We start from the raw sequence: 25,829 nt of genomic DNA, 5'->3' as shown, positions 1-25,829 counted from the left end.
CCGATACCTCACATGTGGGGGTGAACCACTGTTTGGGCGCACGGCAAGGCTCGGAAGGGAAGGAGCGCCATTTGACTTTTTGAATGGAAAATTAGCTCCAATCATTAGCGGACACGTTGCGTAATGAAAGTATGTAGTATATGTCAGGTTGGTATGTGGTTTAGTGTACGTCAGGATGGTGTGTGTTGTGTAGTATACACCACACACACACACCAACCTGACATACACTATACCACACCACACACCAACCTGACACTACGTCAGGTTGGTGTGTGGTGTGGTGTAGTGTACATCAGGTTGGTGTATTTGGTGTAGTATACACCACACGCACCAACCTGACGTACACTATACCACACACCAACCTGACGTACACAGCGCCACACAGACCAACCTGACACGCTACGTCAGGTTGGTGTGTGTGGTGTACTGTACATCAGGTTTGTGTGTGGTATAGTGTACGTGAGGTTGGTGTGGTGTAGTGTACGTCAGGTTGCTGTTTGTGGTGTAGTATACACACACACACCAACCTGACGTACACAACGCCACACACACCAACCTGACACACTACGTCAGGTTGGTGTGTGTGGTGTAGTGTACGTCAGGTTGGTGTGTGGTATAGTGTACGTTAGGTTGGTGTAGTGTACGTCAGGTTGGTGTGTGTGTAGTACACACACACACCAACCTGACATACACTATACACACCAACCTGACGTACACAACGCTACACACACCAACCTGACACGCTTCGTCAGGTTGGTGTGTGTGTGGTGTAGTGTACGTCAGGTTGTTGTGTGGTGTAGTGTACGTCATGTGTGGTGTAGTATACACCCCACACACCATCCTGACGTACACAACGACACACACACCAACCTGACACGCTATGCCAGGCTGGTGTGTGTGGTGTAGTGTACGTCAGGTTTGTGTGTGGTATACTGTACGTGAGGTTGGTGTGGTATAGTGTACGTCAGGTTGGTGTTTGTGGTGTAGTATACACACACACACCAACCTGACGTACACAACGCCACACACACCAACCTGACACACTACGTCAGGTTGGTGTGTGTGGTGTAGTGTACGTCAGGTTGGTGTGTGGTATAGTGTACGTTAGGTTGGTGTAGTGTACGTCAGGTTGGTGTGTGTGTAGTACACACACACACCAACCTGACATACACTATACACACCAACCTGACGTACACAACGCTACACACACCAACCTGACACGCTTCGTCAGGTTGGTGTGTGTGTGGTGTAGTGTACGTCAGGTTGTTGTGTGGTGTAGTGTACGTCATGTGTGGTGTAGTATACACCCCACACACCATCCTGACGTACACAACGCCACACACACCAACCTGACATGCTATGTCAGGCTGGTGTGTGTGGTGTAGTGTACGTCAGGTTGGTGTGTGTGGTGTAGTGTACGTCAGGTTGGTGTGTGTGGTGTATACTACACCACACACACCAACCTGACATACACTACACCAAACATCAACCTGAAATACACTACACCACACACACACCAACCTGACGTAGTGTGTCAGGTTGGTGTGTGTGGCGTAGTGTACGTCACGTTGGTGTGTGGTGTGGTATAGTGTACGTCAGGTTGGTGTGCGGGTGTTGTGTATGTCAGCCTGGTGTGGGTGAGTCCATGTCAGGATGTGTTTAGTCAATGGACGTGTGATGAATTTTGAAGCATTCATTCAAACACAGTCCAGGTTTGTCAGGACACGTTTCACATTGGAAACGAGTTGTTTTTCTTGTCCCCCTTTTATAGCACACTCGGCACCTTTTTCTTATCCCCTCTCTGGGAAAATGTTGCCCCGGTACCATACGGGAAACTTGAGTTCCAGAGGTGCTGGGGCCCGCTCCTTCCTCGCCTCCAAACATCAGGGCCTTTATCACCGCCTCCTGGAACTGAAGGAAGGTGTTGTTGGTCTGGCCTGCACATCGTGATAGCACGTATGCGTTATACAGTGCCATTTGTACGATGTGCACAGCCAGTTTTTTATACCACACCTTCGTTTTCCACATGGCACTATAGGGCTGGAGGACTTGATCAGAAAGATCAACTCCCCCCATGTGTTTGTTGTACCCCAGGGCACAGTCCGGTTTTTGGACCTGTACTGGGGTACCTCGAACGGTGGTGGCCGTGGTGCCGGGACCATGGATTGTTGTCAAGAAAAAGACGTCCCTTTTGTCTTTGAACTTGACCACAAGCATGTTGCCATTACATTGGGCCCGGCTCTCACCCTTTGGGAGAGCCTGCTCAATTAGTGACAAAGGGAGACCCCTCTGGTTTCTGCGCACGGTACCGCAAGCGACGGTAGCTCTGGCAGAGAGGGATTGAAAGAGTGGGATGCTTGTATAAAAGTTATCAACGTACAGATGGTAACCTTTATCAAGCAGTGGGTGGACCAAATCCCACACTATTTTCCCACTCACTCCCAGACCAGGTGGACATTCTGGGGGCTGGATCCTTGTGTCCTTTCCTTGATAAACTCTAAAGCTGAGAGTGTACCCTGAGGTACTCTCACAGATCTTGTAGAGTTTTATCCCGTACCTCGCCCTTTTGCTTGGCAGGTACTGACGGAACTGAAGCCTCCCTTTGAAGTGGATGAGGGATTCATCCACACAAATTTCCCTTTGGGGAATGTACACTTCAGCAAACTTGTTGCTGAAGTGTTCGATAACTGGCCGAATTTTGAACAGCCTATCAAAATTCGGGTCATCGCGAGGAAGGATGTCCGTATTGTCCCTAAAGTGGAGAAATTTATGAATCGCCTCAAAACGTTTGCGATTCATAACCATGCCATATATTGGAGTTTGATATAAAATATCAGTACTCCAGTATTGGCGAATTTCTGGTTTCTTCACAATCCCCATGTGAAGGACCAGTCCCCAATATTTCAACATTTTTGCAGAGTCAACGGGACTCCAAGGAGAAAATGATGAAACTGGGTTTTGGGAAAAAAATTGCAGGGCGTACAAATTTGTTTGCTCCACCATGAGACTGACGATTGACTCCGAGAAAAAGACTTTGAAAAAGTCTATTTCCCGGAGGTTGGCAGTCTCAAATTGGATTCCTGATTGGGGAATGAAATCAGGAATCTGTGGAGCAAAATTTTCAGGGACGGGGGTCCAGACGGGGGCACCAGTGCTAGGTTGGGCGTGACTAGCACTAGGTTGGGGGTTACTTACTCTTGGCTGTGTGTCTTCTCCCCTGGGCTCGGGCTCTCCTCCCCTGGACTGCGGACGATTTCTCGTCCTGCGACATCTTGGGGGTGGCGAGTCCGTGTCACTAGAGGAGGAAGAGTGGGAGGAGTACAGAAAAGTGGGGTCCTCTCCCTCACTATCAGCTTCGGAGGCAAGAAAGGAATATGCCTCCTCAGCTGAGTACAGCCTTGATGACTGGGATGAACGGGACATTGTGTGTGGGGTATGTGCGTGTGTAAAAAAAACCCTAAACTTTATTATGGTGTTGCGTGTGCGTGTGTATGTGCGAGTGTTTGGTGAAACTATTCTGCAGGAGGAGGCTGTCAGGCGCGGGGGGGGGGGGCTGTCAGGCGCGGGGGGCAGTCAGGCGCGGGGGAGCTGTCAGGCGCGGGGGGCTGTCAGGCGCGGGGGGGCAGGAAGGGGCTGAGGAGATGCAGCGTCAGATGGAGCTGGCAGCAGCAAGTGATAAAGGGGGGTGATCAGGTGGGCAGGGGGTGATCAGGGGGGCAGGGGGTGATCAGCGGGGCAGGGGGTGATTAGCGGTGATCACTGAAGAGGGTGATCACTAGGTGAGGAGGGGCTGACAGGCGCAGGGGGCGGTAAGAGGAGAAATTAGTGCAGCAGCTGCAGGTGATAAATGAGTGCAGGGGGTGATCAGTGGGGGGCAGGGGGTGATCAGGGGGGCAGGGGGTGATCAGGGGGGCAGGGGGTGATCAGGGGGTGATTAGCGGTGATCACTGAAGAGAGTGATCACCAGGGGAGGATGGGCTGACAGGTGCAGGGGGCGGTAGGAGAGCAGAAAAAAGCACAGAAGCTGCAGGTGATAAAGGGGGGCAGGGGGTGATCAGTGGGGGGCAAGGGGTGATCAGGGGGGTGGGGGGGGGCGCGGGGGGGTTGGGGTTGATCAGGGGGTGATCACTAAAGAGGGTGATCACTAGGGGAGGAGGGGCTGACAGGCGTGGGGGGTAGGAGAGGAGAAAACGGAGCAGGCAGCAGCAGGTGATAAAGGGGGGCAGGGGGGTGATCAGGGGGGCAGGGGGTGATTAGCGGTGATCACTGAAGAGAGTGATCACCAGGGGAGGATGGGCTGACAGGCGCAGGGGGCAGTAGGAGAGCAGAAAAAAGCACAGAAGCTGCAGGTGATAAAGGGGGGCAGGGGGTGATCAGTGGGGGGCAGGGGGTGATCAGGGGGGTGGGAGGGTTGGGGGTGATCAGGGGGTGATCACTAAAGAGGGTGATCACTAGGGGAGGAGGGGCTGACAGGCGTGGGGGGTAGGAGAGGAGAAAACAGAGCAGGCAGCAGCAGGTGATAAAGGGGTGCAGGGGGGTGATCAGGTGTTCAGGGGGGGCCATCCTCAGCTTCCACGGATGGGATGAAGCTGAGGAGCGAGGCAGACATTGTTTTTCCACATCTAATTGGAGGGCTAGCGTCACATGGACGCTAGCTCCAATCAGATCAGAGGGGGGTGAAAAAAAGGTCAGCAGCGGTGATCGTAGACCCGGGGGGGCAAAGCCACCCCCCCTGGGGTCAAGTATAGGTCCCCCTGCACCTGCGGGCCGGGTGAACTTTCATTAACCCCGGTCACCCGGCCCGCAGGAACGCAATCCTTCTGTGACACAGCATATGCGTCACAGGTCGGATTGGCACCGACTTTCATGACGCATACGCTGTGTCACAGGTCGGGAAGGGGTTAAACCAGGTATTGGTACTTTTGGAAGTGGACAGGTGCCAAATCCTGCTCTAAAATTTCCTGGTATACAACTGCGCTGACTTTAGTCTTGATAAAACACAGTGGACCTATACAAGCAGATGACATGGCTCCCCAAACCATCACTAATATTGGAAACTTTAAACTAGACATCAAGCAGCTTGGATTGTGTGCCTCTCCACTCTTCCTCCAGACTCTCAGACCTTGATTTCCAGATGAAATGCAAAATTTACTTTCATCTGAAATCAACACCTTGGATCACTGAGCAAAAGTCCTGGTCTTTTTCTCTTTGGCTCAGGTGGTCTTTGCCCATTGGTCATGAGTGGCTTGACACAAGGAATGTGACACTTGTAGCCCATGCCCTGGATACATCTGTGTGTGGTGGCTCTTAAAGAAATGGCTCCAGCAGCAGACCACTCCTTGTGAATCTCCCCCAAATTTTTGAATGGCCTTTTCTAAACAATCCTTTCAAGGCTGCGGTTATCCTGGTGGCTTGAACACCTTTTTCTATCACACTTATTCCTTTCACTCAACTTACCATTAATATGCTTGGATGCAGCACTCTGTGAACAGCCAGTTTCTTTAGCAATGACCTTTTGTGGCTGTGGCTTACCCTCCTTGTGGAGTGTGTCAATGACTGCCTTTTGGATATCAGTCAAATCAACTGGCCATGATTGTTGAGCCTACTGAAACAGATTAAGGCATCTTTTTAAATGCTTAGGAAGCCTTTGCAGGTGTTTTTTGTTAATTATTCTAATTTACTGAGATAACGACTTTTGGGTTTTCATTGGTTGTAAGCCATAATCATCAGCATTAACAGAAATAAACACTTAAAATAGATCACTCTGTTTGTAATGACTCTATATAATATATGAGTTTCACCTTTTGCATTCAAGAACTGACATACATTAATATTTTGAAGGTACTCTAATTTTGTGAGAAGCACCAGTATACAGATGTGCTCAAAAGTGTACATACCCCAGCAGAATTTTTGCTTTCTTGGCCTTTATTCAGAGAATATAAATGATAACACCAAAACTTTTTCTCCACTTATTGTTAGTGGTTGGGCGAAACCATTTATTGTCAAACTACTGTGTTTTCTCTTTTTAAATCATAATGACAACACAAAACATCCAAATGACCCTGATCAAAAGTTCACATACTCTGGTGATTTTGGCCTGATGACATGCACAGAAGTTGACAAATGGGTTTGAATGGCTACTAAAGGTAATATCCTCACCTGTGACCTGTTTGCTTGTAATTAGTGTGTGTACATAAAAGCTGAGTGAGTTTCTGGGATCCAGACAGACTCTTGCATCTTTCCTCCAGCCACTGACATTTCTGGATTGTAAATCATGGGGAAAGCAAAATAATTGTTAACTGATCTATGGGAAAAGGTAGTTGAACTGTAAAAAACAAGAAAGGGATACAAAAAGATATCCAAGGAATTGATAATGCCAGTCAGCAGCATTCAAACTGTGATTAACAAATGGAAAATCAGGGGCTCTGTAAAAACAAAACCACGGTCAGGCAGACCAACAAAAATGTCATCCACAATTGCCTGGAAAATTGTTCGGGATGCAAATAAAAACCATAAATGACATCAGCTAAAATACAAGACTCTCTGAAAACTAGCGGTGTGGCTGTTTCAAGATGCGCAAAAAGGAGGCACTTGATAAAAAAGAAAGCCATTACTGTGCAAATGCCACAAAGTATCTTGCCTATAATACACACAACAGCACAGAGATAAGCCTCAAAACGTCTGGTCCAAGGTAGTTTGGAGTGATGAGCGCAAAATTGAACTGTTCTGCCACAACCATAAACATTATATTCAACAAGGCTTATGATGAAAGGAACACCATTCCTACTGCAAAGCACGGAGGTGGAACGCTAATGTTTTGGGGATGTGTGAGCTCCAAAGGCACAGGAAACTTGGTCGACGTTGAAGGAAAGATGAATGCAGCATGTTATCAGCAAATACTGGAGGCAAATTTGTATTCATCAGCCCGGAAGCTGCACATGGAACATACTTAGAAGTACCAACATGACAACGATCCACAACACATGGCCAGGTCAACCTGTCATTGGCTGCGGCAGAACAAAATAAATGTTCTGTAGCGGCCATCTCGGTCTCCTGAACTCAATACTATTGAGCCACATTGAGGAGATCTCAAGCGTGCAGTTCTTGCTAAACAGCCCAGGAATTTACAAGAACTAGAGGCTTTTTGCCACGAAGAGTGGGCAGCTTCACCATCTGAAAAAATAAAGAACCTCATCCACAACTACCACAAAAGACTTCAAGCTGTCATTGATTTTAGAGGGGGAAATACACAGTATTAAGAAATGGGGTATGTAAACTTTTTATCAGGGTCATTTGGATGTTTTGGGTTTTCATTATTATTTAAAAAGAGAAAACACACTAGTTTGACAATAATTGGCGTCACCCAACCACCATGAGTGTAGAAAAAGTTTTGGTATCATCATTCATATTCTCTGAAAAAAAGGCAGAGAAAGCAAAAATTCTGCAGGCGTATATAAAATTTTGAGCACAGCTGTAACTAGAGAAGATGGTACTTAATAAGGGTTGGTGTTATACATAACAAAAGAGGAAACTATGTAGCTAAGGGTGGCGCTATACATAATAAGTGAGTACACTATATACTAAGGCACTGTGCTATACATAATTGAATACACTATATAATAAGAGACTGTGCTGTACATAATAAGTGAGTACACTGTATTCTAAGGGACAGTACTATAAGGCTACATTCCTGTATCTATGTGCAGTGTCAGTATGCTGACCGCTTTTACAGACACATTGAGCATGTCCTATGCTGATCCTCAAAATCAGGTCAGAACAGGACATTCTCTGACCCCTCACGGATCTCATTCTCAGATCTGTGATTTTCATGTATGTGTGAATGGACCTGTAAAGCTCTATGAGTCCAAGTGCAATCCAATAAAAAACCTGGAAGCACTTGGACATTTCACTCAAATGTGAGAATGTAGAATAAGGGATTTCACAAAAAAAATTATCACTCCACATCACACAGTGCAGATACAGAATAATATTTACATCCAGGCACTTACCGCTGACGTCTCGTCTGATTAGCATCTCTTTCTCCTGTTATTTCTCCATCTGGTCAGACATTCATGTTGACATCTCACAACCATGACTCGTCTTGTCACGATGATGGTCGCAGCCCTGAAAATAACAACGTCACATACATTGTATACATGCATGTGTCTCCGCCTTGGATACAGATATATGTACCCCACCATTAATATACTATTAGCCATGCACCATTAAAAATATAAAGTGATAAGCAGCACTGTGCCCCCCATTAACTATAATCTCTGACTCCCAATAATATAAATCATTCAGTCTGTGACTCTCCCCAAGGCTATGTGCACACGGAATATATGCAAGGTTTTACAGCACAGGAAAAGTGAATGAGATCCTTGAAGTCTCATGCACACGTTGATTATTTGTTCTTTGCAGATTTGCAGCAGATGAAAATCTGCATAATGTCAATTCTTGCAGCATATTTCACCCATTTTATTGGGAGAATATACGTAACAAAAGCATGGCAAAATTTGAACAAAAAAAAATAATTTTATTTTACGCATCTTTCTTCCTGCCAACACATTAGGATATGCAGCAGAATTTTCTCCTGCAAATCCTGAATGTGTGCACATAGCCTTAGTCCCTGTCCTGTGTCCTCATCATTCACTATAAGTACTTGATAGCATCAAAATTAACTTGAAAGTGGGAGAAGACGCTATCAGGTACTAAGTATCCTCTGCCACTTCCCAATTAATTAAAAGTCCCTGACAGCATCTTCTCCCACCTTTCAGTTCATTTTAAAGGATCCTATGCACCTTACCGCCTCCTCTCCACATCCCTAATAAATTTTAAGACACCGATAGCATCACAATGAATTGTGAGATGAGGGAGGAAGCTAGCAGGGGCTTAGCACCCTCCTCCATTACCCAGTTCATTTTACACCCATATTTAACGTCTTCCTCAACCTCCCCCTGTTCGTAAGTCCATTATAAGTGTCCCATCCTCCCATCCCAATTCCCCACATCCCTCATTGTCCTTCTCCCCCCGCATCCCATCATTGCGCTCTCCACCACCTCCATCATTGCCCTCTACACCACCACCATCAATGGGCTTTACACTACCCCAATCATTGCCCTCCCCATCACCTCCATCATTGTCCTCTCCACCACCTCCATCATTGCCTTTTCCCCCACCCCATCATTGTCCTTTACACCACCTCCATCATTGCCTTCTCCTCCATCACCCCCATCATTGCCCTTTCCGCCACCTCTCTCATTCCTATCCCCACCCACCCCATCATTGCCCATTCCACCACCTGCATCATTGCATTCACCTCCCTCCACCTTCATAATTGCCTTCTCCATCACCCCATCATTGCCTTCTCCCTGTCACCCCATCATTGCCCTCTCCACCACCTACACACACTGCACCACTCACTTTCATGAACTGTCCCCCGCAGCCACACACACACAGCCACACACATACACAGCCACAGCACCACTCACCTCTCCGCACATTCCCTGCAGCATCTTCGTTGCTGGCAACTTTTTCTCTGACTCAGACGTGTGCTGAATGCTGACATCATCCAGCCGCGCTGCTTTGTCAGACAGGAAGCAGACCAGGAAGCAGAGGACGATCCCTGCATCTCCGCCTTGCTGACATTTTTTCCTGTAGGCAGCGAAACTGCAGGGATCGCTCCATGCCCGAGGCACATGAAGGCAATATGGCCAGCGGCCCCCCAGGGCCTCGGGGCCAGAGAAACAGGCCAGATTGACTTCAGTTTTAGCCATCCTGCAGGGGCCCCCCTACACCTCTAGGCCCCAATTCAGCTGCACCAGCTGCACATGCGGTATGTCCGCCCCTGCAGTAAGGCATCATCTACATTGCAGTATTATGTCTCTGTGCGTAATGGTTCTATCATACTACATTGAATTCTGTGGACTCATATTATGACTCTCTAAATTTCGAAGAATATTTTCACAGATTATTTGTTGCATGAATTTTTATAACGGAAAATCTGTATTAGGCCGGAGTCACACTTGCGAGTTCAGTGCGAGAAACTTGTGTAAGTCTCTGCAGCCGGCACTCGGGACTGGAGTGTTCGGCTGCATAGAAATAGAAATACATGCAGCTGCACGCTCTGGTCCGAGTGCCGGTGGCAGTGCTGGGTATTGATGCGAGAGACTCACCCGAGTTTCTCGCATTGAACTCGCAAGTGTGACCCCGGCCTTATGCACCAGATTTGGGTTCTTTCTGAAGCTTGTACATGGATGTCTACAATCCCCAGATGGTTGGGACAGTTCAGAAAATTCCACAACAAATTTACCACATATGATCATATTGTATTTGTGATTTTTTTTTTATCGTATTAATGGAGGCCATCTTATAAATTTAAGGTGAAAATAAGGAATGTGCCTAGTTTTAGAAAAATAACCCATATTTTTCTGACTATAGGATACACATTTTAGCCCCAAAAGTAGGGATAACATTTCAGTGCATCATACAAGGTGAAGGTAAACATTCCATGGCTGTACATGTATTACAAGGATCACTATCCTCTGTTTCTGCCAAGGGTGATTGCTGATGGAAAGAAGGATCAAGAAGAGTTGTTCCATGCTCTTTCTCTTCAGTTTCTGCTGACACTATGATGGCTTAGGCTACTTTCACACAAGCGTCGGTACGGGGCAGTCGCCATGTTGTGAAAGAAATGAACAACTGGGGCAGCGGATGCAGTTTTTCAACGCATCCGCTGCCCCATTGTAATGTCCAGGGAGGAGGGAGCGGAGTTTCGGCCGCGCATGCGCGGTCGAAAATGGCGGACTCGACGAATAAAAAAACGTTACATGTAATTTTTTTGTGCCGAGGGTCCGCCAAAACACGACGCATCCGTCGCACGACAGATGCGACGTGTGGCCATACGTCGCAATGTGTTGCTAGTGCAAGTCTATGGAGGAAAAATGCATCCTGCGGGCACATTTGCAGGATGCGTTTTTTCTCCAAAACGACGCATTGCGACGTACAGCAAACAACGCTAGTGTGAAAATAGCCTTAGATGGTGGGTAGGGAAAGGAGGTGTCTCAGGGCAATAGCATCTTTTCTCTCATCTAGCATCTGACAATAGCCTACAGTCCGCACTATCATCTATGGACGCTGCGGCTCAAGGACTTTGGAATGTACTGTACTATCACGGAGGCGCAGTGGTTAGCACAGCAGCCTTGCAGCGCTGGAGTCCTGGATTCAAATCCCGCCAAGGACAACATCTGCAAAGAGTTTGTATGTTCTCTCCATGTTTGCGTGGGTTTCCTCCGAGTTCTCCGGTTTCCTCCCACATTATTCCAAAGACATACTGATAGGGAATTTAGATTGTGAGCCCCAACGGTGACAGTGATGATAATGTGTGAAAAACTGTAAAGCGCTGTGGAATATGTAAGCGCTAAATAAAGATTATTATTATTATTACACAAAGTGTTAGAGTGTCAGGGATGGGCTCTGGTCTCTGCCACTAAAACGTCAATCAATTCACATATATTCTGTGCAATATATTGTCAAACATCTGTGTCATCGACTCTAAATGATGCAATTTACCCACATAGTCCTGCATCAGCTTCAGATAGCCCAATTACAGTGCATTCGTCACCGATACTCAAGTAATAGTGCATCAGCTATACATACTTCATCAGTCTAAGATATTCTAATAGTAGGGTGCTTGCCATAGATCACCCCATTACAGTGGTGAGTCCCTAGACTGTGTTTGTAACAAATGTCCCTATAATGGCAAACAGACTGCCAATGTTGAAATATGATCGACCTATTCTATTAAACATTTAGCACACCACATGGTTTGAAATGTTTGTTTTCTTTTTTTTTTTTCAATCCATAACTTAGATGCATCTTATACTCCACTGCAGACATGTTAATTAGTGATGAGTGAGTATACTCGTTACTCGAGATTTCCCGAGCACGCTTGGGTGCTCTCCTAGTATTTTGGTGTGCTCATAGATTTAGTTTTCATCGCCTCAGCTGCATGATTTGCGGCTGATAGACATCTTGAATAGATGTGAGAATTTCCTGTTTGTTAGGGAATCCCCACGTTTTCAAGCTGTCTAGCAGCCGCAAATCATGCAGCTGCCTCGACATAAACTAAATCTGAGCATGCCGAACTACTCGGAGACCACCCGAGTATGCTCGGAGAAACTTGAGTAACGAGTATACTCACTCATCACTAGTGTTAATGATTAGAGATGAGCACAAGTGCTCATTACTCAATTTTGCCTAGGGTGCTCGGGTATGTATAGAGTATCATGGGTGCTCGAGTGACATGTTCAAGTCCCCGCTGATAAACCCCCACAAAACATGTGGAGATTGCCTGTGTATGTTAGGGCAACGATCACTTGCGCTCATTATTATTAATGATATGTGTATGTTAAGCGTACTTTTTTATTGTAACTAATTAGTCTTTGAAAATTTAGCAGGAATCATTCTAGATTTGGTAACTATCCCGCGACATACTCCCAATAATCACCATTGTCCTATAGTAAAATTTGAAAATTTGATTACGTCATATGTCGTGTCCTTGCCTTTGATGCCGGCCAGCATTCATAGGAGACTGTGATTACTGCTGTTATGTATAGCACAGATGATCGGACGATGGTAGCTTCAAGTCTCCTAAGGGGACTATTAAATAAATTAAAAGTGGAGGAAAAAAAACGTTTTAAAAAATATGAAAAAAAAAACACAATTTCAAATCACCCCCATTTTCCCTCACAGAAAATAAAGCAATTTAAAAAAATGCACGTGTTTGATATTGCTGCATTCAGAAATGTCTGATCTATCAAATATAACATTAATGAGATCGATAAAAGGCATAACGGGAAAAAAATCAAAACACCAGAATTACGTTTTTTTTGGCTGTTGCAGCAAATCAATAAAATGTAATAACAGGCGATCAAAACATCATATCTACCCCAAAATGGTATCAATAAAAATGTCAGCTTAGAATGTAAAAAAATAAGCCCTCACCCACACCCCGATCACCAAAAATGGAAATGCTAAGGGTCTCGTAAAATGGCAACATCTTATTTTCATACAAATTTCGGAATTTTTTTTCACCACTTAAATAAATTCATGTTTGGTATCTGTGTATTCATACTGACTTGGGGAATCATATTGCACTTTTTTTTGCAATATCACCGTACTTTTTTCCCGTTTTTCAGTACACTATATGGTAAAATCAGTGGTGCCATTCAAAAGTAAAACTCGTCCCCCCAAAAAACAAGCCCTCATATGGCTATATTGACTGAAAAAATAAAAAAGTTAATGCTCTTGGAAGAAGGGATGAAAAAAAATGAAAATGGCCATAGTATGAAGGGAGATTCCAGTGTCCCACACTTCCGTATTAGGAAGTGAGCCATGCCGGTGATGTCCTACAGGTACCTGTTGGGATTAATGCATGATTGGCAGGTATTGTGCATCCATCCTATTTATTAATTCACTAGATTGTGGCCCGATTCTAACGCATCGGGTATTCTAGAATATGCATGTCCCCGTAGTATATGGACAATGATGATTCCAGAATTCGCGGCAGATTGTGCCCGTCGCTGATTGGTCGAGGCAACCTTTATGACATCATCGTCGCCATGGCAGCCATTATGACATCTACGTCGATACTGTGCCCGTCGCTGATTGGTCGAGGCAACCTTTATGACATCATCGTCACCATGCTGTGCCCGTCACTGATTGGTCGAGGCCTGGTGGCCTCGACCAATCAGAGACGCGGGATTTCCAGGACAGACAGACAGACAGACAGACGGAAAAAGCCTTAGACAATTATATATATAGACTATTTGGTACACTTTGCATTAAAATAAGAACATTCCCCCATTATTTCTATATTTCCATTAGACAGACAGACTGTAAGTATTTGAAGACACAAAAGAGCAAAGTAGAACCAAAAACACTCAGTTTCCAAAAATCACAGTAATCCGCAAGTGCTAGTAAAAAGATGTAAAAAACAGGGTATTTGGTTGATACGTTTTTTTGCAAAAAATGTATACTAAGCTGCTCCACCAAACGTCAAGGTATACCCATATCAGAGCAGTCCTAACTGATGTATGCAATCCCTGTCTGATGTATTTAAAAACCTGATCATCTGTATATTACCTGTGTGAACAGGGTTCAGAGAGGAAAAATCTATGTGGACATGCTGAGTGGAACAGCTTTTGTGCAGATAGCTCAAGAGGAGTGGTGGGTCACTCCCTAGTCTTGTAGACACAAGAGAACAATTATAGAAACAGGAACACATGGGCTACTTGCACAGTGAACAAGTCTGTAGGAAAATGTTCACACACTTTTGTGTCTTCAAGTTTCTTGGTGGTGTGTGAACATTTTCCTACAGACTTGTTCATTGTGCAAGTAGCCCATGTGTTCCTGTTTCTATAGACTGTAAGTATTTGCCTGGTTCATAGTTGGACTGTTTGTTGTCCTGATTCCTCACTTCTTTCCGACAATATAGAAATGTGATGGAGAAATGTGATGGAGGAAGCCATTGTGATTATTACTGGCCTCATCCTTTCCACTCTAATTCATCAATCAGTTTAGACTTACACATAATGAGCATCTGCCATTAAGTGTTAATTGACACCGGCTTAAGTCTTTCAATCTTTACTTATCGCCAGGAACGATAATCCAACATAACATTTTTGAGAAGGAAACGTGCAGCACATATACCAACCGTATCGCATGAAGAATAAATACCGTCTTACGTGTTACAGGTTGTAAAATGTATTAGTTCCGTCCTTTCTATAGGTTTGAACGTCTTTTGCAAAGTTCAATAGGGTGTTTTAATCTTGTCGTTTTGTTTATTCTGAGAATGACAAGCATACAAATGTAATAAAATGCAAGGCTTCATCCTTTAGTTGTACTGCTACACTTCCAATTAATGTGAAAGACTCCACTTCTGAAGGTCTCTGGAGACATGCTTCAGTTAAGCTCATGTTTTACCAACATAGAGATGCTGTCCTAGGGAAGATTTAATTGAGCATCTGGCAGAAATATATTAAATGTCTTTAAACTAGGTGATTAATGGATTAGGGTTATGGTCGCACATAGCAGCCGGTGAGCGTCCAAGAAGTAGCAGAGGTGCAGCCATAAGGAGAAAAGCACCCTGACATGCACGTCTGTATGGTCATCGTATGATAGTAAACATTCCTTATTACTTGTTTGTTAATTGATATTAGCAATGCGGAAATTATCTATCATCAACTCAGCATCCCTTGCCCTACAGTATCTTTACATTAAAGGTACCATTACACTAAACGACTTACCAACGATCACGACCAGCGATACGACCTGGCCGTGATCGTTGGTAAGTCGTTGTGTGGTTGCTGGGGAGCTGTCACACAGACAGCTCTCTCCAGCGACCAACGATCAGGGGAAAGACTTCGGCATCATTGAAACTGTCTTCAACGATGCCGAAGTCCCCGGGTAACCAGGGTAAATATCGGGTTACTAAGCGCAGGGCCGCGCTTAGTAACCCGATATTTACCCTGGTTACCATTGTAAAAGTTAAAAAAAAAAACAGTACATACTCACATTCCGATGTCTGTCACGTCCCCCAGTGTCAGCTTCCCTGCACTGACTGTCAGCGCCGGCCAGTCGTAAAGCAGAGCACAGCGGTGATGTCTCCGCTGTGCTCTGCTTTACGGCCGGCCGACGCTGACACAGTCAGTGCGGGTAGCTGACGCCGGGGGATGTGACAGACATCGGAATGTGAGTATGTACTGTTTTTTTTTTTTTACTTTTACAATGGTAACCAGGGTAAATATCGGGTTACTAAGCGCGGCCCTGTGCTTAGTAACCCGATATTTACCCTGGTTACCAGTGAACACATCGCTTGATCGGCGTCACACACACCGATTCAGCGATGACAGCGGGTGATCAGCGACCAAAAAGAGGTCCTGATCATTCCCAGTGACCAACGATCTCCCAGCAGGGCCTGATCGTTGGTCGCTGTCACGCATAACGATTTTGTTAATGATATCGTTGCTACGTCACAAAAAGCAACGATATCGTTAACGAAATCATTACATGTGAAGGTGCCTTAACACTCCAGCCTTTATTTTACTAGAGAAAGTAAGCTACCATAGACCAATGGTGACTAGCAGTATTTCCGACACCTATCTGAGTGTGACGGGGGAAGGGATGGGATATTGAGGTCCTTCAGTACAGGCACACAGGAGGCTTTTTTTGCTAAGTTTAGAGGAATTAAGAAAAACACTTTTCCATATCCAAAAGGGTAGAAACCGAGCTTGGGGAGAAAAAATGATAATAATGGAATAGTCCAAAGACAAATGTCCCAAGAAGAGTAACAGTACTACTCCACTAGAGAACAGTAGTAGCGACAGTCAAATAGTAGAAATACAATCATTTAATGAATTGCCCACTTCCTAGACCCACAATCATATCACCAAAGAGACAACTGTAGCTGTCAGCTTACCTAGCTATGTGAAGTGCTGCGGCGTGCTGATTACAGGCTGCAGGTACCCGGGGCTGTGACTCTGTCTGTGTCAGGCGATGAAGCACTACTTGCGGTGCACTACTGGAGGTATGTTCATCTGATTGCCTGGGGTTGCAGCACTAGCTGTGCCGGATGGTGGAGCACACTTGTGGGACCAGGGGCCCTCCGGCCAGTAGCACTTCCTGGAATACCACGAGGAATGAAAAAAGATGGCTGGTAAGCTCCTCCTACTAGTGACGTCACTTGCAGTATGGATCGCCGAGGCGCTTATAAAAGGGGAGAGGGGAACTAACCGACGCGTTTCGAAGAGGCTAGGCTCTTCTTCCCCAGCTAGTGCCACAACCCCAGGCAATCAGACGAACATACCTCCAGTAGGGCACCGCAACTAGTGCTTCATCGCCTGACAAAGACAGGGTCGCAGCCCCGGGTACCTGCAGCCTGTAATCAGCATGCCGCAGCACTTCACATACCTAGGTAAGCTGACAGTTACAGTTGTCTTTTCGGTGATATGATTGCGGGTCTAGGAAGTGGGCAATTCATTAAATGATTGTATTTCTACTATTTGACTGTCGCTACTTAACAGTAAAAAGAAAGCATTTGCACTACTAAAGCAGGATGGCACCATTGAAGCTCTAAAAAACTATAGGGAGAAAAATACTTTATCTAAAAAACTAATTAAAGCTGCCAAAAAGGAAACAGAGAAGCACATTGCTAAGGAGAGTAAAACTAATCCCAAACTGTTCTTCAACTATATCAATAGTAAAAGAATAAAAACTGAAAATGTAGGCCCCTTAAAAAATAGTGAGGAAAGAATGGTTGTAGATGACGAGGAAAAAGCTAACATATTAAACACCTTCTTCTCCACGGTATTCACGGTGGAAAATGAAATGCTAGGTGAAATCCCAAGAAACAATGAAAACCCTATATTAAGGGTCACCAATCTAACCCAAGAAGAGGTGCGAAACCGGCTAAATAAGATTAAAATAGATAAATCTCCGGGTCCGGATGGCATACACCCACGAGTACTAAGAGAACTAAGTAATGTAATAGATAAACCATTATTTCTTATTTTTAGGGACTCTATAGCGACAGGGTCTGTTCCGCAGGATTGGCGCATAGCAAATGTGGTGCCAATATTCAAAAAGGGCTCTAAAAGTGAACCTGGAAATTATAGGCCAGTAAGTCTAACCTCTATTGTTGGTAAAATATTTGAAGGGTTTCTGAGGGATGTTATTCTGGATTATCTCAATGAGAATAACTGTTTAACTCCATATCAGCATGGGTTTATGAGAAATCGCTCCTGTCAAACCAATCTAATCAGTTTTTATGAAGAGGTAAGCTATAGGCTGGACCACGGTGAGTCATTGGACGTGGTATATCTCGATTTTTCCAAAGCGTTTGATACCGTGCCGCACAAGAGGTTGGTACACAAAATGAGAATGCTTGGTCTGGGGGAAATTGTGTGTAAATGGGTTAGTAACTGGCTTAGTGATAGAAAGCAGAGGGTGGTTATAAATGGTATAGTCTCTAACTGGGTCGCTGTGACCAGTGGGGTACCGCAGGGGTCAGTATTGGGACCTGTTCTCTTCAACATATTCATTAATGATCTGGTAGAAGGTTTACACAGTAAAATATCGATATTTGCAGATGATACAAAACTATGTAAAGCAGTTAATACAAGAGAAGATAGTATTCTGCTACAGATGGATCTGGATAAGTTGGAAACTTGGGCTGAAAGGTGGCAGATGAGGTTTAACAATGATAAATGTAAGGTTATACACATGGGAAGAAGGAATCAATGTCACCATTACACACTGAATGGGAAACCACTGGGTAAATCTGACAGGGAGAAGGACTTGGGGATCCTAGTTAATGATAAACTTACCTGGAGCAGCCAGTGCCAGGCAGCAGCTGCCAAGGCAAACAGGATCATGGGGTGCATTAAAAGAGGTCTGGATACACATGATGAGAGCATTATACTGCCTCTGTACAAATCCCTAGTTAGACCGCACATGGAGTACTGTGTCCAGTTTTGGGCACCGGTGCTCAGGAAGGATATAATGGAACTAGAGAGAGTACAAAGGAGGGCAACAAAATTAATAAAGGGGATGGGAGAACTACAATACCCAGATAGATTAGCGAAATTAGGATTATTTAGTCTAGAAAAAAGACGACTGAGGGGCGATCTAATAACCATGTATAAGTATATAAGGGGACAATACAAATATCTCGCTGAGGATCTGTTTATACCAAGGAAGGTGACGGGCACAAGGGGCATTCTTTGCGTCTGGAGGAGAGAAGGTTTTTCCACCAACATAGAAGAGGATTCTTTACTGTTAGGGCAGTGAGAATCTGGAATTGCTTGCCTGAGGAGGTGGTGATGGCGAACTCAGTCGAGGGGTTCAAGAGAGGCCTGGATGTCTTCCTGGAGCAGAACAATATTGTATCATACAATTAGGTTCTGTAGAAGGACGTAGATCTGGGGATTTATTATGATGGAATATAGGCTGAACTGGATGGACAAATGTCTTTTTTCGGCCTTACTAACTATGTTACTATGTTACTACTGTTCTCTAGTGGAGTAGTACTGTTACTCTTCTTGGGACATTTGTCTTTGGACTTTTCCATTATTATCATTTTTTTCTCCCCAAGCGCGGTTTCTACCCATTTGATTTTATATTATGTACATGGGTGGGCACTACCCGCTTTGATCCCAGCAGCTGAGGAGTATTGCGTTTTAGGGAGAGCGCCAGTGTTTCGATATTTCACTTTTCCATACCCAGTTGACTTTTCTAGTATAGTATGTAGTGTAGAATAGACACAACTGCCTAAATTCACTGGTGGTTCTGGAGATGTCAGCACACAATCCCAGTGAAATAGAGTCTTATTTTAATTAATTGTATCAATCATCAACATTTTCTTATGTTTCTTTCAGGAGGTTGGAAGCATCATTGGGAAGGTCAGTACCTAATCATTTTATTTTGCCATTGTTCAATGCAATTCCAAGCTCCGCTCGCCATAAACGTTTCTCTTTTGTGATTTTGTTTTCATAACAGAAAGGTGAAACGGTTAAGAAGATGAGAGAGGAGGTAAGAATATGAAATGTCAGAGTATCCTTCTCAATTTCTGTCAGAAAAGAATATTTACGTTCCATCGAAATATTTCATGCTGCTCTAGGAAAGAGTAATAGTGTCACTCAGCGGATGAAAATATTTTTTCAGCTGAGATCTCTCACCCTTGTACTGACATCTACCGTATATACTCGAGTATAAGCTAACCTAAGTATAAGCTGACCCCCCTAATTTTGCAAAAAAAAACTGGGAAAACTTAATGACTAGAGTATAAGCCCATGGTGGAAAATGCAGCAGCTACTGGTAAATTTCAAAAATAAAAATAGATACCAATAAAAGTAAAATTAATTGAGACATCAGTAGTTTAAAGGGACTCTGTCACCTGAATTTGGAGGGAACAATCTTCAGCCATAGGGGCGGGGGTTTTTGGGTGTTTGATTCACCCTTTCCTTACCCGCTGGCTGCATGCTGGCTGCAATATTGGATTGAAGTTCATTCTCTGTCCTCCATAGTACACGCCTGCGCAAGGCAAGATTGCTGCATGTACTACGGAGGACAGAGAATGAACTTCAATCCAATATTGCAGCCAGCATGCAGCCAGCGGGTACGGAAAGGGTGAATCAAACACCCAAAAACCCCGCCCCTATGGCTGAAGATTGTTCCCTCCAAATTCAGGTGACAGAGTCCCTTTAAGTGTTTTTGAATATCCATATTGAATCAGGAACCCCATATAATGCTCCATACAGTTTATGATGGCCCCATAAGATGCTCCATATTAAAATATGCCACATATAATGCTGCACAAATGTGGATTATGGCCCCATAAGATGCTCCATACAGATAATTGCCCCATATAATGCTGCACATGGCCCCATAAGATGCTTCATACAGATATTTGCCCCATATAATGCTGCACATGGCCACATAAGATGCTCCATACAGACATTTGCCCCCATATAATGCTGCACATGGCTACATAAGATGCTCCATACAGACATTTGCCCCATATAATGCTCCACAAATGTTGAATATGACCCCATAAGATGCTCCATACAGATATTTGCCCCCATATAATGCTGCACATGGCCACATAAGATGCCCCATAAAGATTTTTGCCCCATATAATGCTGCACATGGCCACATAAGATGCTCCATACAGACATTTGCCCCCATATAATGCTGCACATGGCCACATAAGATGCTCCATACAGATATTTGCCCCATATAATGCTCCACAAATGTTGATTATGACCCCATAAGATGCTCCATACAGATATTTGCCCCATATAATGCTGCACAATGCCCCATACAGATATTTGCCCCCATATCATGCTGCACATGGCCCCATACAGATGCCCCATACAGATATTTGCCCCCATATCATGCTGCACATGGCCACATAAGATGCCCCATACAGATATTTGCCCCCATATAATGCTGCACATAGCCACATAAGATGTTCCATACAGATATTTGCCCCATATGCTGTTGCTGCGATTAAAAAAATAAAAAAATTACATACTCACCTCTCAGGCCCCTGGCACTTGCTATACTCACCTTTCCCGTTCCACCGCTGACCGCCGCTGTGTCTTCCCATCCTCTGCGCCAACGTTCAGGAAGAGGGCAGCGCGCATTAATCACGTCACCGCGCCCTCTGACCTGAGCATCACTGCGGAAGACACAGCAACGGTGGAACGAGGAGCAGGTGAATATCGCGCACTGCCCCGTCATACTTACCTGTTCCTGGCGCCGTCGCTGCACGTCTGTTCCCCGGCGCCGCATTTTCTTCCTGTAGTGAGCGGTCACCATTACCGCTCATTACAGTAATGAATATGCTGCTCCACCTCTATGGGAGGTGGAGCAGCATATTCATTACTGTAATGAGCGGTACCATGTGACCGCTCACTACAGGAAGTAGCTGCAGCGCTGGGAGAAGCAGGGACGTGCAGGGACCGCGCCAGGAGTAGGTGAGTATAATTAGACAGCCCCCACTCCCCCTCCCCTGCCAACCCCTGGGTATGACTCGAGTATAAGCCGAGAGGGGGACTTTCATCCCAAAAGCCCAAAAAAGTGGGCTGAAAATCTTGGCTTATACTCGAATATATACGGTACATCCTTTCATGTGCAGTTACAGTATGTGTTGTCAGATCAGTTAGTCATTTCATTTCCAAGGAGATGATTTATTGAGGCATTTATTCTCTATAACAACTGAAACATTATTTATACACAACGTTTATTATATATAAATGTATACAATAATAAAATATATATTCGTCAACAATCAACTCACAACACCAAGAAGGAAAAGTCATGGAATTAAGGAAATCACAGAATCTTGATGTGCAAATGATGAAGAAATGGAAACACAATTTCCAAAGCAACTCGATTTATTCAGTAGCAGGTCTGAATGCCATGCGCAGAGCTACTCGCACTCACACACCTTGTCATGTTAGACTGTGGAGACCCGTGTGTCGTAAACTGTGCCTTCCCCTCTCCCACTAATCCCGTAATGAAGCACTGACAGGCCTAGATGGGTTGAACAGGTCGGTCACAGTTTATTAATTAAATATGCAGAGAAAGGCAATTAAATTTCGTAACGGGCTCATAGCCGAAGGCCCTGTCTGTGACCGACAGGCGAGCAGGCCAATGAGGGTTACGAACCTTTGCCCATCTCTACATTTCTGCTATGACTTAAAATAGATTTTTTTTTAATATATATACATTTTTTTCTGGCAGTGCAAAACATCAATGAATATATAAGGGTAGGAGGGTGGGGCAACAACTGCTTCTAGGGGTCAGCCGGAGGAAAGAGGAAGGCACTGACCCCTGACATCAGAATTTAACCCATGTGGGTGTGGCCGGACTTCCCTTCCCCTTTAACCCATTGGTCAGTTGGGCATCCCAATTAGTGCATTACCTGGGGGAGTAGTGGGAGGGGGGATTGGGCACGACACTTATCTCTTCTAGTTATTTTTATAGGGACTCCGCAGTCAGAGGCACGTTCCTTAGTCAGTACCGTGCCTGCCACCAGTGAGGTTATCAGTGGTTATTGGAGGAGTATTCTATTTCACTAAATGCACTTGTGATTGCAAATTGTTAAGATTCGCTGCTGGTGGCTCCCTGTGCAATTGCCAACCAATGACGTCCCAGATGTGCTCAATGGGAGACAAGTCAGTAGACGCTGCAGGTCATGGCAGATAGTTTAGGGCTGCAGGCTGCTTACAGTAACACAAGCGACTTGTGCCCTGGTATTGTCGTGTTAAAAAATGGCTCCTGAGACACTTTGGAGAAATGGCCATACCAATGGTTTCACATTTGATCCATTATGTATATACACAGTATATATGAATTATTGTGCAAATGTTTTAAGAAAAGTGTTAGAATGCATTCAAGTATAGAAAAAAATAACTAACAAACTGTAAAGTCAATGACTTAAAGAGAAAACTATATCAAATCAAAATTTGATGTGGCCACCTTTTGCCTTTAAAACAGCATTAATTCCAAGTACTCTAGATAAGCTTGCACTGTTTTAGAAGGAATTTGGCAGGGAGGTTGTTGCAAACATAGTAACATAGTAACATAGTTAGTAAGGCCGAAAAAATACATTTGTCCATCCAGTTCAGCCTATATTCCATCATAATAAATCCCCAGATCTACGTCCTTCTACAGAACCTAATAATTGTATGACACAATATTGTTCTGCTCCAGGAAGACATCCAGGCCTCTCTTGAACTCCTCGACTGAGTTCGCCATCACCACCTCCTCAGGCAAGCAATTCCAGATTCTCACTGCCCTAACAGTAAAGAATCCTCTTCTATGTTGGTGGAAAAACCTTCTCTCCTCCAGACGCAAAGAATGCCCCCTTGTGCCCGTCACCTTCCTTGGTATAAACAGATCCTCAGCGAGATATTTGTATTGTCCCCTTATATACTTATACATGGTTATACATCTTGAAGAAATAACCACAGATCCACTGTGGATATAGGCTTGTGGAGATCCTTCAGTTTTTTCACGTAACACCACACAGTTTCAATTTAATAATTTATTTCCTATTTAATTATTACCCACTATTTATTTTATTTTTCATGTATATGACACATTGTTCTCCTCATAAGGTCATAAAATACCTTTGAAGTGATTTAATACTTAATGCGGGGGAGTGGCGCTTTAAAGGTAGGCCCCCTGCCCTTGTTCTTATACTCACCTTCTGACGGCTTCCCCTTTAATCGACGCCACTCCGCTTCCTGTAGTGCCGTCTTGTGTAAGAATTTACGTCACAAGAGCTCAGTGCAAGTCTATGAGAGCAATAACAAGGCTCTCACAGAGAAGTATTGAAAAGTGACCTCCGGCTCACTCCATGAAACACTAGAGCTGCCAGCAGGTCACTTTTCGTCAGACCGATGGGAGCAATGCTGGAAAAGGATGAAGGGGGCAACAGACTAGTATGAGACAGGTGGCAGGGAGATTACATTTAAAGCACCACTCTATCAGTGCAATGAAAAGAAAAGCTGGAGTGGTGCTTTAAATATTCTTATTTTCTTCTTATTTCCCTTGTAACTGGGGATGGCATATTACCCCAAATTACAAGGGAAATGCTGCTTTCTGGCTGCGTAGCAGAGCTCTCTGCGTCTCCTATACCCCAACATCTCCTCCCTATACACAATGATCACATGACCGCTGTGTATGAAAGAGGGAGCGCCATCAGCACTTCGTATTAATGCATATATGAAGAAAGCCAAAAATGACGATAACAAAGCAGATGTCAAATTGTAGGAATGTCAGCTAAAAAAACACCCTCCTATTATTCACAAAAACTTTATTAATTAGATAAAAACGGGGACTCACTGTCTTTATCAGGGATGCTACAGATGGGGCAAGCGTAGTCACCCTGATAAGGATCTAAACCTTACCCTGTCTCGCAGAGGAGGTTGGCACCCTAAATGCGCAATCTGGCACCCCGCTCACCGTAGACTCACCATTTATGACCCTATAGTAATCTATCACATAAACATCAGAATTTTCTCATGGTGCTCGCAGTGATCTCCTTGAGGTCAATGAAGTTCATTGAGTTACTCACAGTGAAGTGTGTGAATGCAGCTTCAATTACTGACAGTGAACTCTATGATGCCACTGCCCATCACCGAAGCTGCGCTTGCAGCACCTCATTTTATCATAGTTTTCATCCTGGATGGTCACATCATGCCACCGTCCAGGTTGTTAGCCACATATCACAGAAATGGATTATGTAGGACAGTATGGCTTATCATAACGTCGGACTGGTGAGGGATATATTTGATTTTGATTTTTTACAGGTGACAATGGCTTCAATGGATTGGGTATAAGGTGAGAATAACAGTTTCTTATTTTTAAATAAATCTGTAAAACTGAGTGTGTATTTTTATTTCAAATAAAGGACTTTATTCATGCTGTGTCTTTTTTACAATATACTATGGGATTAGTAATGGTCAATACAAAGGCTACATCAACCCCACAAATATTACCCCACTTGACACCACCACAGGGCAAGTGGGAAGAGAGAGACTAAGTGCCAGATTTGGCGTATATTATGGATGTGCCATTCCTGAGGCGGCTGATGGCTGATGTTGGTAGCCTGTGGGGGCAATATCTCTGACCCCTTCCCAGGCTACTAATATCAAACTACAGCTGTCTGCCTAGCCTTTGCTAGTTTAAATTTATAGGGGGGCCCTATGTCATTTTTTTTTCTGGGGTCCCCCCCCCTCCCCCCGTAAATTCACCAGGAAAGGTTAAGCAAACAGATGTGAGCTGTTACTAATAGACTGGGAACTTTATGGGGTATTGTCCCTTGTCCCAGGTTATCAAAATCAGTCATGAGTAAGACTGCTTAGTGCTGTCGAAACGCATCGACTGGGTCATGTCAACCATGCAAATTTTTCTTTTGTATGCACCATATTTTCTTTTGAAAAAGAAAAGGAAAATCCAGTCTTGTTGAGCCACACTCCAATATTTTCTTTTATCCTTGATGTGAGGCCAGGGCGAGGTTGATGTCTGAGCCCAAGGTGGATGAGCATAGAGCAACTGGGTTAGATGGAATCAAGTTTCTATAATTATCAAAATCATCCCCCAGCTGTTATGAACAGGTAATTCAGAACCACAATGGACATTGAAGTTCAGAACACACAAAGTGACCTGACAATTACCAAAAACATATGACGAGCTCTGAGACGTGGAAACTCTGCTGACCGCAATCCCTAATCCTATCACACCACACTAGAGGT

General features: G+C 44.5%; 1 protein-coding gene across 7 annotated transcripts in view; it reads left to right on the top strand.

The window, feature by feature from the left end:
- LOC138642361 (poly(rC)-binding protein 3-like) overlaps positions 1–25,829 on the top strand; it is a 1,684,203-nt gene that overhangs the window by 1,552,958 nt on the left and 105,416 nt on the right. For all 7 annotated transcript variants that reach the window (XM_069730482.1, XM_069730484.1, XM_069730483.1 and 4 more), the window contains 2 exons: positions 19,437–19,460; positions 19,558–19,590. In XM_069730482.1, the coding sequence (XP_069586583.1) occupies positions 19,437–19,460; positions 19,558–19,590 (57 nt within the window). The remainder of the gene's footprint in view (positions 1–19,436; positions 19,461–19,557; positions 19,591–25,829) is intronic.

This window comes from Ranitomeya imitator, chromosome 6 (assembly GCF_032444005.1).
Source record: "Ranitomeya imitator isolate aRanImi1 chromosome 6, aRanImi1.pri, whole genome shotgun sequence".
Classification (NCBI taxonomy): domain Eukaryota; kingdom Metazoa; phylum Chordata; class Amphibia; order Anura; family Dendrobatidae; genus Ranitomeya; species Ranitomeya imitator.
This window is presented reverse-complemented; position numbering and strand designations above follow the sequence as displayed.